This window comes from Scyliorhinus torazame, chromosome 13 (genome assembly GCF_047496885.1).
Source record: "Scyliorhinus torazame isolate Kashiwa2021f chromosome 13, sScyTor2.1, whole genome shotgun sequence".
NCBI classification, from domain to species: Eukaryota; Metazoa; Chordata; class Chondrichthyes; order Carcharhiniformes; family Scyliorhinidae; genus Scyliorhinus; species Scyliorhinus torazame.
This window is the reverse complement of record NC_092719.1, coordinates 204,596,917-204,614,603: the sequence shown is the minus strand read 5'-3', so window position 1 is coordinate 204,614,603 and position 17,687 is coordinate 204,596,917. Positions and strand designations below refer to the sequence as shown.

General features: G+C 48.4%; 1 protein-coding gene across 6 annotated transcripts in view; it reads right to left on the bottom strand.

Annotated features, from left to right (window-relative positions):
• camkva (CaM kinase-like vesicle-associated a) overlaps positions 1-17,687 on the bottom strand; it is a 175,461-nt gene that overhangs the window by 35,354 nt on the left and 122,420 nt on the right. For all 6 annotated transcript variants that reach the window (XM_072472924.1, XM_072472928.1, XM_072472925.1 and 3 more), the window contains exon 5: positions 4,384-4,522. In XM_072472924.1, coding sequence (XP_072329025.1) covers positions 4,384-4,522 — 139 coding nt within the window. The remainder of the gene's footprint in view (positions 1-4,383; positions 4,523-17,687) is intronic.

Here is a 17,687-nt window from a genome sequence, read left to right as displayed (position 1 = left end):
TGCCCTTATTTGGAAAAAAGGAATTGGGAACTCTAAATTAATATTTTTTAAAAGGCGCAGGGTGTTATTGGTGCGCAAATCATGAGGTAAGTCATAGATCATAGAATTTACAGTAGAGAAGGAGGCCATTTGGCCCATCGAGTCTGCATCAGTCCTTGGAAAGAGCACGCTACTTAATCCCACGCCTCCACCCTATCCCAGTCACCCCACCTCACCTTTTGGACACTAAGGGGCAATTTAGCATGGCCAATTCTCCTAAACTACACATCTTTGGACTGGGAGGAAACCGGAGCATCCGGAGGAATCCCACGCAGACACGGGAGAACGTACAAACTCCACACAGACAGTCACCCGAGGCCGGAATTGAACCCGGGTCCCTGGAACTGTGAGGCAGCAGTGCTAGCCACGGTGCCACCGTGCTGGTGAGGGAGGCAGCCCGAGTGGTGAATTGTCATTAACTGCTGGACAATCTACTCCATTAACCGTCCAAAATATCAACTCTCCATGAATGTTAAAACGTTATTGCATGTGCGCTGTTAAAACAAATTAAATTTGCTGCTGAAAGTTAGGGCTGGTACTTAACAGTAGAAGGACCCTTTTAGTGACAAGATTAATTTTCTTAAAATAGCATTCAAACTCTCCAGCCTAGGAAAGCAACAACTGAATCCTCGGTGTCTCACTCCTGTTGGTGAATATATTGGTCCAATTCTTCTCCTCATGATTGCAATCCCTCTGATTGCTTCCCTGTGATTTTTCAGGCCAATGTTTTGATGGAAGATCCTACAGAATTCACAGAGTGCAGAAACCTCGGAAGGAGCAGCAGAGAGATCCTGTGCAGAAGCTACCCACCCCCCTGCCCCAAATCCCCCCCCCCCCTGCCTTTTACAGTACTAACTATTGTATCCTGGTAAAAGTTTAAATGTTGCAAAGCTGGGTAGGGTGACTGCTGGATATGTTGGCAGGTGAGTACATTGGTAGCTGGGTAGGGTAATAGGTGGGTAGGTTGGTAACTGGGTAGGTTGGTAGCTGGATAGGTTAGTAGCTGGGTAGGGTGGTAGCTTGGTAGAGTGGTAGCATTGTAGAGTAGTAGCTGAGTAGGGTGGTAGCTGGGTTGGTTGAAAGGTGGGTCTGGTGGCATGTGAGTAGGTTGGTAACTGGGTGGGATGATAGCTGGTTAGGTTGGGAGGTGGGTAGGTTGATAGCTGGGTAGGTTGAAAGGTGGATCAGGTGGTACCTGGGTAGGTTGGTTATTGGATAGGTTGGGAAGTGGGTAGGTTGGGTATTGGGTAGGTTGCGAGGTGGGTAGGTTGGTAGCTGGGTAGATTGGAAGATGGGTACATTTGAAGGTGGGTAGGTTGTTAGCTCGGTAGGATGGAAGGTAGGTAGATTGGTAGGTGGGTAGGTTGGTAGTTGGGTAGGATGGAAGGTGGGTAGATTGGTAGGTGGGTAGGTTGGTAGTTGGGTAGGATGGAAGGTGGGTAGATTGGTAGGTGGGTAGGTTGTTAGGTGGATAGATTGGTAGGTGGGTAGGTTGGTAGGTGGGTAGATTGGTAGCTGGGTAGATTGGAAGGTGGGTAGGTTGGAAGGTGGGTAGGTTGGAAGGTGGGTAGATTGGTAGGTGGGTAGGTTGTTAGGTGGATAGATTGGTAGGTGGGTAGGTTGGTAGGTGGGTAGATTGGTAGCTGGGTAGGTTATTAGTTGGGTAGGTTGGTAGTTGGGTATATTGGTACCTGGGTAGATTGGAAGGTGGGTAGGTTGGAAGGTGGGTAGATTGGTAGCTGGGTAGGTTATTAGTTGGGTAGGTTGGTAGTTGGGTAGATTGGAAGGTGGGTAGGTTGGAAGGTGGGTAGGTTGGTAGGTGGATAGATTGGTAGGTGGGTAGGTTGGTAGGTGGGTAGATTGGTAGCTGGGTAGATTGGAAGGTGGGTAGGTTGGAAGGTGGGTAGGTTGGAAGGTGGGTAGATTGGTATCTGGGTAGATTGGAAGGTGGGTAGGTTGGAAGGTGGGTAGATTGGTAGCTGGGTAGGTTATTAGTTGGGTAGGTTGGTAGTTGGGTAGATTGGTATCTGGGTAGAATGGAAGGTGGGTAGATTGGTAGGTGGGTAGGTTGTTAGGTGGATAGATTGGTAGGTGGGTAGGTTGGTAGGTGGGTAGATTGGTAGCTGGGTAGATTGGAAGGTGGGTAGGTTGGAAGGTGGGTAGGTTGGAAGGTGGGTAGATTGGTAGGTGGGTAGGTTGTTAGGTGGATAGATTGGTAGGTGGGTAGGTTGGTAGTTGGGTAGATTGGTATCTGGGTAGATTGGAAGGTGGGTATGTTGGAAGGTGGGTAGATTGGTAGCTGGGTAGGTTATTAGTTGGGTAGGTTGGTAGTTGGGTAGATTGGTATCTGGGTAGATTGGAAGGTGGGTAGGTTGGAAGGTGGGTAGGTTGGTAGGTGGGCAGAATTTTAGCTGGGTAGGATGGAAGGTGGGTAGATTGGAAGGTAGGTAGGTTGGTGGTGGGTTGGTTGTTAGCTGGGTAGGATGGAAGGTGGGTAGATTGGTAGGTGGGTAGATTGGTCGCTGGGTAGAGTGGTAGCTGGGTAGAGTGGTAGCTGGGTACGGTGATAGCAGGTGGTGTGCTGGCATCAGGTCTGGCTGTGAGGATGCCAGCCGTTGCTATGTGTTGGGAGGGCAGACGGAGGCGGCAGGGCTAGTCAGTTTGGATCGGAGAGGAGTTGGGGACCAAGGGGGTAGTTGGGGTTTCAGAGGGCAGCTGGGTAGGTTGGAAGGTGGATCAGGTGGTACCTGGGTAGGTTGGTTATTGGGTAGGTTGGGAGGTGGGTAAGTGGTGGCGGCTAAGCAGTTTGTGCATGGGGTGGGGGTGGCTGGGGAGCCAAGGGTTTGCAGGGGGTTAAGTGTTGGGGGTTTGTGGGGTTCGTCAGCATTGGGGGGGGGGGGGGGGGGGCTGTGGGGAGGGTGTGGGAAGGTGTCAGTTGTATAGTCACCCAGGGGTTAGACTGGGATTTCCTGTTGACCGTTCCTGGATAACTATTGAGGTAAGTAAGTTGGAACCGTCTGAATCTTTGCCTCTAATGCAGAGTTGGAAACTTTTCTGGAGGGTCTTGGGGAGCAGGGGAATTCAGAAGTTCAAATTCCCGAGCGGTTGCCGCACAGCCAGTGCATTGGCGCTTCTGAAGGATCCTATAGTGCATTTTGGGTATTATGTCCAATCTCCGATGATTCCGGAGACTGGGAGATCTGGGCATTTGTTTCTCAAATGTAAACAAAAGTCGGGGAAAAAAACACACTACTTATTTGTCTTATTGTCTCTATCTTTCTCTCTGTTTTAATCCAATCTTTCTTTCTCTCTCTGAATCTAATTTGACTCTAACTCGCTCTATTTCCTCCTCCAGCAGTCCTCAGTTTCTTCCCCGCTGGCTTTTAAAGCAGACCAAGGCAGGCCAGTAGCACAGTTCGATTCCCGTACCAGGCGCCGGAATGCGGCGACTAGGGGCTTTTCACAGTAACTTCATTGAAGCCTACTTGTGACAATAAGCGATTTTCATTTCATTTCATTAACCTCCCCCTGTCCTTTAACCTCATTGATTTAGGTCACTGTCCACGAAGATCTGAGACATCCCCTTTTCCTCACTGCACCATTATCAGCTCTCGCTTCCAGCAGGTACTCTGCGAGCTAACAGCCCTCGCAAGTGAGCTCCGCCGGGCTCCATCAAATTCTGGGTCTGCACAATGTTTCCTGTGCAGCAAAGCAAAGGTTAAAGGCACCAGTGAATGTCGCTGTGTGAAACATATGGCGCTCCTGTTTATGCAGCAGATCGAGGATTAAAGAGCTAGTCATAGCACTTGTTGTGCGGCCATATGGAGCTCCTGTTTGTTGAGCAGGGTATATTTTGAATGCTTTTGTTTAAATCATGAGTGCTGGTGATGTCATTGACAGTTTGGTTGGGAAGAGCTATATGCAGCAGTGGAACTGATGGTCTGAAGTAAAAAAAAACCAAAATGGCTGGAATGGAACCATTTTGAGAAAATTTTTAGGATAAACATCTTTGCTGATGTCATTAAAACTCCAGGATTGGCAACTGTTTCGTCATCAACACTTAGCATTTAAATTTAAAAATTTGAAAAATATCTACAAATAGAAAGCCAATGTTAGCATTTGTCTTAAAGGGGGCACTTGCGGTAAGGTGCTCCTTAAAAGCATTTTTTGTGTTGAGACTCTCCAAAGAGGCACTCATGTCGAGACTCTCCTTAAACCAGTACTTGCGTCGAGCCCCCCCTGATTTATGGCCCCTTGCTTCTGAAGAACACCTAACGGAACATTTCTCAAGTGCAATTTTGTCAAGTACTGTGTGAGGCAACAGTTCATTTAAACATCTGTTACCTTCAGATTCCGGTGGACAATCTTGAGGGAATGCAAGTAGGCCACAGCCTCCAACACTTGTCTGATCACATTGCTGGTGTCCCGCTCCGAATAGTAACCTTGGTCCAGGATCCAGTCGAACACCTCTCGACCTGTGGCACTGAAATAAATAAGGAGCGTTAATAGTGGATCTTTCACCAGGAATTTGAGAATGGCAGCATTTGCTCAGAGAAGCTGGATCACGGCTTCATCAGGAAGATATTGGCGAGTGGAGGGTTCAATTATGAGGGCAGCTTGCGAAGACTTGGGTTGGATTCCAGCAGTTTAGTGGCTATTCTACTGGGCTAGTAATCCAAAGGCCAGGACTAATTAAGACGGATGAGGTCAAATCCCACCATGGCAGCTGGGAAATTTAACTTCAATGAATTATATAAAACTGAAATAAAATGCAAATATGAGCAATGGTGATCATGAAATTAATGTTCTGTAGTGAAAAACCCACCTGCTTCACCAATATCTTCCAGGGAAAGAAATCTACTATCCTTACCCAGCCTGACTTCGCAACTACAGCAAAGGTTGTGAAGTCCCTGACCTTTGAAATGATCCAACAAGCCGCTCAGTTGTATTAGGAAACTGCTACGAGAAACTGTAATATTAATAAAACCACCTGGCATTAACTTGGGCACCGGATTCAGACGTGATAAAGGACTCTGAGTGGGCCCTCCAATGCCACAATGCCATTCACCAAGGGTGGCTCGGTAGCAATACTAATGATCGAAATGGCCAAATCCTGAAGGATATTGTTGCCTCCGGAGGTGAGAGAACAATCACGAGGGAAATGCCTACCTGATCTCATCCTCACCAACCTACCTCTGTCCATGACAGTATTGGGTGGGGGTGTCCCACCTCTACCTTTGTCATCAATGCATTGGCATCTGGGCATGCCCGTAAATACTTTGGGCCTCAGAGTCTACGCATATTATGGCCATGCGTCCTTTGATCGTACCCAGGGAAACATCCGGGTAGTTCCCCAGGACTTCGTATAATCCTTCATGTAAGGCGGAGCCCTGCACTATTATCAAGGACAACCAGACGGACTGCTGTCCATAGGCAACTGGCATCATTGTTGTACTCGCGATGGCTCGTGGTTCCCCCCATGTATGTTACCAACCTCGCCTCAGTGACACTTAAGTTCAAATGCTGGATTCCTGTTCTGATCTTTTTGAATGTCTACTGTCCTACCACCAAGATTGCTGCCCTCGTGTCCAGCTCCATTTCTAGTGGGTGAACATTCACCTGGGCGGTGATTCTGATGGGGGGCAACCTGTGGACCGGTGATGTAATTCAACTGCATGCATTGGGCTTCGTCAGGCTGCTCTTGGTGCAGGGTCCTAACTACAGGTGGCACCTCCCTTGACCTAGGTAACAAGCTTGTTGGCTGACCTGGCGCTGCAGGTCCCTGCGGCTTCTCCTGACCTATTCCTGTGGTTCTGTAGAGGTGACACGCTCGGCTGCAGCGGCCGTCGGCCAACGGGCCTGGTCTGGACAGTGTTTTTGGCAAGGGTGGAATCCCAGAGCTCCTGCTCCTAGGGGGCGCCGCTTGTCTGAATGGGTGGAGTCCTACACTATTCACCTCCATCCTGAACGTACCATGGAGCTCCTGGACTCCCTTCTCCATGCTGTCCCGTGAGAGGGAGATCACGATGCCTCTTTTTAGGTCCAAGGATGGTACGGCCAGCAATTTCCGCTGCGTCGCCATGTTGTTTACTCCGCGTTCAAGCTGGTCTCGTAGTATCTTGGGTAGGGATGGCCTGTAGTCACAGTATTCCACCAGTTTGCGTAATCATGCCAGAAACTCAGTAACAGACCCCCGCGGAGTTCTCTTGGCCATGATAAATCTGTACCTTTAGACAATGAATGATGGTTTGAAGTTATACTGGTTTATCACGAGCACCACCAATTTGTCAAACCTTCTGGAGTCTGGGGCCGCAGGGTAGGTTGACTCTTTATGACGCTACAAGTGGGGGCACACAGGCGGTCAAAAGAATCACCGTTGGGCGATCTTCCCCAGTAATAACGTTGGACCTGAAGAAATAGCACATACGCTTCGCGAAAGGAGCCCGGTCTTCCACACTCGCATCAAACGTGTCGAGTCTATCGAAGAGCAGCGATTTTGAAACAGTGCAAACCTTGCACCTTTGTGTTGAGAAGCAGGTGTGGTCTGAATGGCCTGCAGCACTGTCTGGCGTGCCGTTTTATCCTCATCGCCAATATTGTTGTCAATGAGGAGTCCCGAAAAGGGAGTCAAAAGTAATTTTTTTTCCTACTCACAGCTGCAAAATACAGCAACTAAGCAAAGTCCAAGTCCCAGCCGGGACCATCTTGAGATGTCGGCTCCTTCCTGGGCTGGCTTTTCTCCCGGGGAATTAACAAGTCCGCTGTTGGGGCCCTGCCCCTCAGTGGGGGACCTTGTACTCCAGGAGCTCCACGGGGAGATCAACCGTGTCGTCCCCGTTGGTCCCATGGGTTAGAACAATCATGAACATACCCTCCTTGCCCATCAGGTCCTGGGAGTGGGATTTAAACCCGGAGTTTCTGAGTCGGAGGCAGGGACACTACCCACAGCGCCACATGACCTCCAGATTGAGTAGACCCTGTCTATCTAAGGGGCTGGTTTAGCACAGGGCTAAATCGCTGGCTTTTAAAGCAGACCAAGGCAGGCCAGCAGCACGGTTCAATTCCCGTACCAGCCTCCCCGAACAGGCGGCGGAATGTGGCAACTAGGGGCTTTTCACAGTAACTTCATTTGAAGCCCACTTGTGACAATAAGTGATTTTCATTTCATTTCATTTCTTTCCTAGAGTTTAGAAGCGTGGGAGGTGATCTCATTGAATTATACAAAATTATTGAAGGGTTTGATTGATGATAATTCTCCGGCTTGGGGAGTGGAGAACTAGGTGTCACAGTCTCAGAATAAGCGGTTGATTATTAAGACTGAGGTAGGGAGAAATCTGTGTACACAGAGGGCTGCAGATGCTCAGTTGTGGAATATATTCAAGTCAAAGGTTGCTGGAATTTGGGATACAAAGAAAATCAAGGGATCTGGCGATAGGTTGGGACGGTGCAGCTGAGGTAGGTGAACAGCCATGATATTTAAAAAGTTTGAGGAGTGTACTCCTGGCTCTTGTTTTTCATATTCCTATGATCAGTGCAAAGCTCTGCAGTCCAGTCACATCCAGGCATGAATGGTGGTGGTCAGTTAAACATGGAGTTGGCTCCAAGAACATCCACAGCCTCAATAAAGGCAGATCTTTAGTGAGTGCAAAAGGCAGGGCCTTTGCCACCAGAATGCTGAGTTGATGGTCCATCTCGGCCTCCTCCTGAGGTTGCACACCGTTACAGATGCCGATTGTTATATTGCGATATCTAATATATATATTAATCTAGCTGAGTTGTTGAATGATATCCGTAATCTTCCAGTAATGATTAAGTAATTTATTGAGTAATATAACATAATCTCGTGAGTTCTTTATACTTAATGCTAAACTAGTAAAACAAATAAACAACTGTAGAATATTAACTATTAAATAAGCTGACATAAAACTCTGGTAACTAATAACTTCTTCTCTCGAGCTTTTAACTTCTGCCCTCTCTACAATCCTGACACACACTCCTCTAAGAAAGAGCGGGAAAACATTCATATAGGTCCTGATAGTGTGGCCATCTAGTGTTCATTTGCCTGTACTTGCTTAACATAGTCTGGTCCTGCATTATTAAATACAGAGATCACTACGCCGATCTTTAGCAGATTCAATTCGTTCCACGTGATATCCGAACATGTAAACATATGAAATAGGAGAAGAAGTAGGCCATTCGGCCCCTCGAGCCTGTTCCATCATTCAATAAGATCCTGGCTGATATGTTTGTGTTTTGAATTCCACATTCCCATCAAACCCGATAACCTTTGGTTCCCCTGACTAACAAGAATCGATGTGCCCCCCCCCTTAAAAATATTCAATGACTCTGAGGCCGAGAATTTCAAAGTTGCAAAACGCTCTGAGAGAAAACATTTCTCCTCATCTCTGTCCTATAAGGGAAACCCCTCATTTTAAAACAGTGCCCCCTAATTGTGTGCTCGCCCACAAACGGAAACATCCTTTCCACGTCCACCTTGCCAATACCATTCAGGACCTCATACACTTCAATCAAGTCACAACTCACTCTTCTAAACTCCACTGGAAACAAACCTTTCCTCATTAGACAACTGCTTCCTGGTACCAATCAAATAAAGCTCCTCTGAACAGCCTCCAATGTATTTTCATCCTTCCTTAAAAAAGGAGACCAAAACTGCATACACTGTTCCAGGTGTGGTCTCACCAAAGCCCTGCAAACTGAAGCATCACATCCTCACTTAAATATTGGATTCCTCTCATAATAAGGGACAGAATTCAATTAGCCTTCTCAATAACTTGCTGTAACTGCATACTCAGCTTTTGTGATTCATGCACGAGAACACCTAGATCCCTCTGCACCTCGGAAGTGGTATCAAGAAGTGGTTGAGTGTACTTCATAGAATCATGAATCATAGAATCCCTACAGTGCAGAAGGAGGCCATTCGGCCCATCGAGTCGGCACCAACCCGTTGAAAGCACCCTACCTAGAGCAAATCCCCCGCCCGTTTACTCCAACTCAACCCCACCCTAAGGGGCAATTTAGCATGTCCAATCCACCTAACCGACATATCTTCGGACTGTGGGAGGAAACCGGAGCACCTGGAGGAAACCCACGCAGACATGGGGAGAATATGCAAACTCCAAACAGACAGCCACCCTAGGCAAGAATTGAACCCGGGTCTCTGGCGCTGTGAGGCACCAGTGCTAACCACTGTGCCACCCTGCCGCCTTGATGCAGCAAAGACCCCAACAATATCTAGCAGTAGTGCTGAAGGCTTGAGCTCCAGAACCAGTCGCACCTCTAGCTAAGCTGTTCTAGTACAGCTACAGTGACATCTATCCGACAAACTGGAAAAATGCCTCAGTATGAACTGCCCATGCCAAAGCAGGTCAAATCCTATCTGTCACTTATTGCCATGTAAGTTGATTTTAAAAAGTTAATTTGTTGTGCTGTAGGGTCACTGGCAAGGCCGACATTTATTGCCAACCACTAATTGGTATTGGGAAGGTGATTGTGAGCTTTCCTGAGAGTCTACTCTCAATCAGTGTTGCTGCTGACAGTGCGATAGAGCCTCCTCTGCGATATCTTGTTCACCGACGCTCCGTTTGGGTTCTGCCAGACCATTTTTCAACCGAGAAACAACTTTGAAAAAAGAGCTAAATTCCAGAAGTGACGTGAGAGTGATTGTCTTTGACATCGAAGCACTATTTGACCGAGTGTGGCATCGAGGAGACCGAGAAAAACTGAAGTCAATGGGAATCAGGAGGAAACCTCCCCACTGACTGGCACAAGAGTAAATGTTTGCGGTTGTTGGAGGCCAATTCTCTCAGCCCCAGGACACCACTGCACAAGTTCCTGAAGGTAGTATCTGAGGCCCAACCATCTTCGCCCACTTCATCAATAACCTTCCCTCCATTATAGAGTCAGACTTGGCGATTTTCACTGATGATTGTGCCGCGTTTAGTTCCATTTATAACTCCGCAGCTGAAAAAACAGTCCATGCCCGCGTGCAGCAAGACCTGAGCAGTATTTAGCATTATTGGTAAGTAACACTACACAAGTGTCAGGCAAAGACCATCTCCAACAAGAGATAATCTAACCACCCAATATTGACATTGACTGGCATTACCATCACTGAATCCTCGGATATCAACATCCTGAGGATCAGCATTGATCAAATGGTCCAATTATATAAATACTGCTGGTATATGTGCAGATCTGGGTATTTTGCAATGATTAATTGACCTCCTGACTCCTCAAACCCTTTCTACCATCTAAAAGGTCAGGAGTGAGATGGAACACACTCCACTTGCCTGGGTGAGTGCAACTTGAACAACGCCCAAGAAGCTTGATACCCTCTAGCACAAAACAGCCCACTTGATTGGCAACCCGTGCACCATCTTCCATTATTGGTGCAATGTGGCTGAGGTGTGTAACCTCTGCAAGGTGCACTGAAGCAAATTCACTGAGGAATGTCCCAAACCTGTGGCTTCTAGCACCTGGATGAACAAATGCTGCAGGATCATGGGAAAACCGCCACCTGCAAGTTCCCCTCCAAGTCACTCACCATCCCGACCTGGAAATATATTGCTGTTCTTTCATACATCCAACTGAGCTAACCGCACACTCAACCCTCCCTTTGCACCGCTCAAGGAATCTGGGTTTCTGTGGCAACATAAACTGTTACACGTAGGTTGTCATCTGAAACAATGGCTGTTGATCGCAGAAGCTCCAATTCCTGACCAGGGATCTCTCCTACAATTACCACCTCCACGTGTGCGGGAAGGATTTACAAGGTGATACCCGTTTGGCCACCTTGTGGGACATATTTTCCTTGGCGTGGAACATGAAACCAGAACTTTTGGCTGAGAGGCAGGGACGCTACCCACTGCCCTGCCAAGACCACCTAGTTCCACACAAATAAGTTGTAGAAAATTGTAGTTCTCTCTCACTCTCTCTCTCAAAGGGACGCTGGGATAATTGCAGGTTTCACACGGAAACAGATTCGGGCGCCAATGCCGACTTGGACTTGTTTCCTTATTTGTGGACAATGAATCTAACCGACACTGCTCTCCATGGGCGCGATTCTCCGCTCCCGTGCCGGTTGGGAGAATCACCTGGCACGCCATTTTTCCACGCGACGCCGGTCCGACGACCTCCCGTGATTCACCCAAGCGGCGAGAATGGCCCCGTCGCGTTCTGCGCGGCGCAGGCCAGAAAATCGCCCGGGACACCCAAAATGGCGATTCTCCGCTACACCCGCTATTCTCCGGCCCGGATGGGCCGAGCGGCCTGCCTAAAACGACGGCTTCCCACCGGCGCCATCCACACCTGGTCGCTGCCGGCGGGAACAGCGCGGGAACGTTGGGGGGGCGGCCTGTGGGGGGGGACGAGGGGGGTTCTTTCACCGGGGTATGACTCAAAAGGGGTCTGGCCCGCGATCGGTGCCCACCGATCGGCGGGCCGGCCTCTCGGAAGGAGGACCTCCTTTCCTCCGCGCCGCGCAAGATCCATCCGACATCTTCTTGTGGGGCGGCCTCGGGGAGGACGGCAACCGCGCATGCATGGGTGACGCCAGTTACGCAGCACCGGCTGTGTCATTTAAGCGGCGCCACTTTTACGCGGCGCCAATGCCCGGCGCACGCTGACGACGTTGCTTCTGCGACATGCCCCCCGAGTTTCCCGCGGCCCCGATCCTAGCCCATTTTCGGGCCCTGAATCGGTCGAGATCGGGGCCGTTTTGCGCCGTCATGAACCTCGACGGCGTTCACGACGGCGTGGGCACTTAGTCGCGGGAGCGGAGAATCGCACCCCTTATATTCGTGGAATCATAGAATTTATAATGCAGAGGGAGGCCATTCGGCCCATCGAGTCTGCACCGGCTCTTGGAAAGAGGACCCTACCATTCCTAATGACATCTTGCAAAAACCCTGTGTACCTGAACATGAATGCCACCTCTTTGGATTTACAAACTTTTTCCCAATCTATGTTCCTGCTGAAGGAACAGATTGATCCTCAATTTGCTCTTTTCATAGCTCAGTGATTGATCTGAGACTCCGCCGTATTCCTGGTGCTGCTGGCCTGCATCCCTGCAACAATGGATCACGCTTCTTCGAGATGAAATACTGCCACGTCTAATATCATATTCTTGCAAGGTAGCCGTTTTAATGTAAACTGTATTGTTACAAATAATCTTTCTATATTCAGAAGCATTTAAAAGGCTATTTACAAGCACAGCATATGCTCCACACGCCCATGGGTTGATACCAAATGTTGCAAGCTTTCCATAACCAGTCTGCTTGGCACAGATTGTGCTGAAACTGTGCGCATAAATTACAAAGGAGAAATTGACTAGAACGGCAAAATGGAATCTTGGGACTGTTGAACAATATATGTTCTTGTCACAGCATCAATGGACATTTTGACCTTTATTCTTGCCATTTATCACCGCTCCGTTCATCAGTTGTAATTGATTGGAAAGGTCACGGTGTGCCACATAAATCTGGTGTTCGTTTAGTTACAGATGGTTGGATGAGAATACTGCTGGGACTGGTGTCTGTCTATAAGGAAATGATTTAGTTCAGTCAGCAGTTATGGGTTGCATCTATAACATTGCACTGGCAGTAATGGGCACATTCCGAGTTATTGCACAAGTGTGAATGGGCTTTAGTTTCGCATTGATTATTGATAGATCGTTCACGCAAGGTTGTAGAATTTCTGGCGTGCTGGTCATGGTTTGAGGCAGCAGGGACGCACCCATCCTCCCAACGGGTTAGATGCACTTCCCACCCTCCGGGATATACTCAGCGACGATTTCCGGTTCAGACCCGGCTCATTGGTGAGTGAGTGGATCAGCCAGTGTCGGAGTAACTGGTGCCACAATGCCTGGGCTGGGGAGAGGGTACATTGGGAGCTTGTTCTGGTGGGCCACTAAAATTTAGGAAGGAACCCAGACATGTTGAGTTTCCACCCTGTAACCCCTTCCCGCCGACCCATTTAAAGGTATAACAATATTGTCACTGGACTAGTAACCCCGAGACCCAGGGTCTCTGGGGACCCTGGTTCCAATCCCACCATAGCAGATGGTGAAATTTGAATTCAATAAAACAATCTGGAATTAGAAGGCTAATGATGACCATGAAACCACTGTCAACAAAACCCATGTGGTTCACTAAGGAAATCTGTCGTCCTTACCTGGTCTGGCCTACATGTGACTCCAGATCCATAGCAATGCAGTTGACTCTTAAATGCCCTCAGGGTAGGGCAATAAATGCTGGCCCAGCCAGTGACACCCACATCCCAAGAACAAATTAAAAAATAAAATTCCCATATTGTAAATCTTGACCCATCTGCAGTTTCTTTTTCATTCTTCTTCTTTGGGCTGTAATGTCGCTGGGGCTGGTTTAGCTCAGTTGGTTGGACAGCTAGTTTGCGATCCAGAGAGATGCCAACAGCGTGGGTTCAATTCCTGTACCGGCTGAGGTTATTCATGAATGCCCCACCTTCTCAACTAAAGATCCGCAGGTTAGGTGGATTGGCCATGATAAATTGCCCTTAGTGTCCAAAAAGGGTAGGTGAGGCTACTGGACTACGGGGATAGGGTGGAGGTGTGGGCTCAAGTAGGGCGCTCTTTCCAAGGGCCGGTGCGGACTCGAATGGCTTCCTCCTGCACTGTAAATTCTATGATTCTTGCCACTTTGCCTGAGGTGTGGTGATCCTCAGGTTAAATCACCACCAGTCAGCTCTCCCCCCTCAGAGGGGAAAGCAGCCACCTTGGAATGTGGTGACCTTACTTTAGTGTCACTGACAAGGTCAGAATTGCCCATCCCTAATTGCCCTGGAGCTGAATGGCTTGCAAGGCCATTTCAGAGAGCAGTTTACAATCAACCACATTGCTGTGGATCTGGAGTAGGCCAGACCAGGTAAGGATGGCAAGATTTCCCTCCACAATGTGAACCAGTTGGAGTTTTACAGAAGTCAATGATAACTTGATGGTTACCATTACTGCAAAAAGCTTTATATCCTAGATGTATTCATTGAATTTAAATTCCATCAGTTGTCACGGTGGGATTTGAAACCATCATCTATCCTCAGAGTATTAGTCTACCTAAGGGTCAGGACTAGTGATGTTACGACTGTGCCACCTGCTCCCCATTCTGGTCCAAACTATTTTGTTTCATGACTTATTCCTCAAGGCGAATGGTGTTGTTGCAACATTTTTGCATTTCCCTGTGACAGGCATGGGTCACCCGCCCCACTAATGTAAGCAATCACATCCCTGCGACTTGGGAAGGCATCGCGGCACCCAACCAACCTCCGCCCCTTTCTTATTGCCCATTGTCCGTTCTTAAATATGATGGCAACTTTAATGGTTCTTTTTCATTTTTTTCTGCTTGGCTGCCTCCAGATTCTGCAATTGATGTTTGTCATTCCATGTTCAGATTGGTAGGAATGCAAGTTGCGAGGAGGATATAAAGAGTCTGCAAAGGGAGCCGGGGGGTTACGGGGGATGGGCAGGCAGGATAGTGGAGTGAAAGCCACAATCAGATCAGCCATGATCTTGTTGAAGGGCAGAGCAGGCACTATGGGCCGAATGGACCTTCTCCTATTTCATCCGATTTATGATCTTATGGTCATAACCTGATCACCCACATTGTGGGTGTACTTACTGCAGCGGTTCAGGAAGGAAGCTTCCCACTACCTTCTCAAAGATAATTAGGGATGGGTGATGAATGCTGGCCTTGCCCACATTCTACGAACAAATGAAGAGAAATAACAAAGTCCGGGTGCAGACCAAGTGACAACTTTCCTGTTCTCATCTTGCACGACAATGCTTAGAATGTGAGCATTTGCAGATAATTAAGTGTTTACATATCCAGATGTGAATACCACCATTACACGTGAGAACACCACCCACCAGGTACGCGGTACATACTCGTGCGACCCGGCCAACGTTGTCTACCTCATACGCTGCAGGAAAGGATGTCCCGAAGCGTGGTACATTGCCGAGACCATGCAGACGCTGCGACAACGAATGAACGAACATCGTGCAACAATCACCAGGCAGGAATGTTCCCTTCCAGTCGGGGAACACTTCAGCAGTCAAGGGCATTCAGCCTCTGATCTCCGGGTAAGCGTTCTCCAAGGTGGCCTTCAGGACGCGCGACAACGCAGAATCGGCGAGCAGATACTTATAGCCAAGTTCCGCACACATGAGTGCGGCCTCAACCGGGACCTGGGAGTCATGTTGCATTACATTCACCCCCCACCATCTGGCCTGGGCATGCGAAATCCTACCAACTGTCCTGGCTTGAGACAATTCACATCTCTTTAACCTGGGGTTACTCCTATCTCTGGATCTGTAAACACTTAATTAACTGCAAATGCTTGCATTCTAAGCATTGTTGTGCATCTTTGAATTTGTTTATATATATGTTTCTGGAACATACCTCTTCATTCACCTGAGGAAGGAGCAGTGCTCTGAAAGCTAGTGTTTGAAACAAACCTGTTGGACTTTAACCTGGTGTTGTAAGAGTTCTTACTGTGCTCACTCTAATATGCACTCCACAATCTTGGGATCTAACCCCTTTTCCTTGGAAATCTCGGTCGAGCGCCGTCAGTGCTGGCTGGTCTCCACAAATGGGGACCAGACGGAACAGCACTAGTGGGGGGTCCCCCATGGGATCGAGGCCCCCAGGTGCTTGCCCGCTTGGCAGGGTGGTACCCTGGCACTGCTGGTGTCACCCAGGCACTTGGTACTGCCAGCCTGGCATTTTGGCAGTGCCACCTAGGTGGAAACCTGGCACTGGCAGGGTGCCAGGCTGGCATTGCCAACGTGTCATGTTGACATTTGTCCCGCCCTGCGGATTGGGCCCGGGGGTATCATGCGTGGGTGCAGAGATTGCGGGGGGGAGGCATAGGTTAGTTGGGGCTTTGGGGGCGGGTTGGTGGTCATGGCGGGGGTTGAGTGTGCAGGATGATCTCCTTGCGCACAAAGGGATTCCAGTGATTGGAGCTCCTCAGTGCAGAAGACGGGACTACTTGCGGCCTCGTTGGGGAGTTCCCCACTGAGATCCTGTATTTACCCGAATGGACGTTAAACAGTGTGGTGGTTCTCAGAGCTCCAAGTGCCGTGAAATGCGCTCACTCACTCTGTTCCCCATTGGGGTAGATTACGCTCTACATCTTGTGTACAAAACATCACCATAGATATTTTTGAACAATTTAATAAAAGATGAACTATCAAACAGCAGGAACAAATATAACACACACAGCCAGTCACCACCAAACTCGGCGTAGAGCATTCCCTCTTCCAATCTTTATCTGTCTATCAAAATAACTCACTCATTAGTTAATATGACAAAGTATTGGTGGTTGGTATCTCTGCAAAACATCCTCAGGAAGCAGAAGTATCAATACTGTTGGCACCGGAATAAGAGCAGGACTTTTGTCAAAGTTATCCCAGTCCTGAAAATGCATGCTCAACTTCTACGGAAGTGTGCAGTAACTTAATAACAACATCATTTCTGGAAATGGAATTCCTACTCGTTGCGAAAGAGTGATGTCTCTTCCTTTGTCATTGCCTGGAGATTTTTAGTATTGGAAACACTGTGGATGGAGGTGGACAACCGTGAAGCAAGTGTCAGTGCTTCCAGCTCCAGCTGTTGCTTCAGCGATGGCGCTTCTGTGGGACAAGACTGATGTTGGGCACTATCGTCGTCAAAGCTGTAGATGTTACTCCAGGTTCAGCCTCAAGAGGAGCCTTCTTCTCCAGCAATAGAGTATGCACACTTCATGCTAAACTCACTGCAGATATTAAGCAATATCGTTCTCACCTGATTCTGCGGATACTGGAGTCAGCCATGTAAAAGCCTCCTTGGGCTTAATTCCTCATGGCCAAAGGATGTGCTTTGCCAATAGGCGTATACAGGGCTGTGTCAGCCACGGCCCAGTTGGCAGTACTCTGAGTCACAAGGTTCAAGACCCACTCCAGGGTTTGAGCACAAAAATCAAGGCCGGCGATCCAGTGAGGTACTGAGGTGGTGCTGCACCGTTGGACGTGCTGGTTTTCAGATGAGATCTTAAACCTAGGTCCACTTTGCCCACTGGGGTGGATGTAAAAGACCCCATGTCGCCGAAGAAGAACAGGGGAATTATCCACGATGTGCTGTCCAACATTTTCCCCCTCACTCAACATGAATAAAAGCAGATTATCTTTGTCTTTGTCACATGACTGTTTCTGGGAGCTTGCCTTACACAAGTTGGCTGCCATGTTTTCCACACTTCAAAAAGTACTTCATTGGCTGTTAAGCACTTTGAGATGTTCGTCCAGTCGAGGTGAAAGGCGCTACATAAATGCAAACCTCTCTGCTCTTTTGATCATAAGCTTCAAAATACCGTGAGACCTGGAGGTTAGCATCACTTTGTCATGAAGCCTCTACTGCCAATAAGGCCAGATGAACTGCAGCCTCAGTTACTGGGATCTCTCCAGGAATTCGGAATAGCGGGCTTGTTTTCCAAATCCCTGCTCCTGACATCTTGCTCTGCCCACCAGGAGAACTCATGGCAAATCTGGGTGTTTGATATATATTCCTGTCAGGAAGCTGGTCAGGAAATTACCCTTCACGATCAATAAGTATTTCAGATCAGTA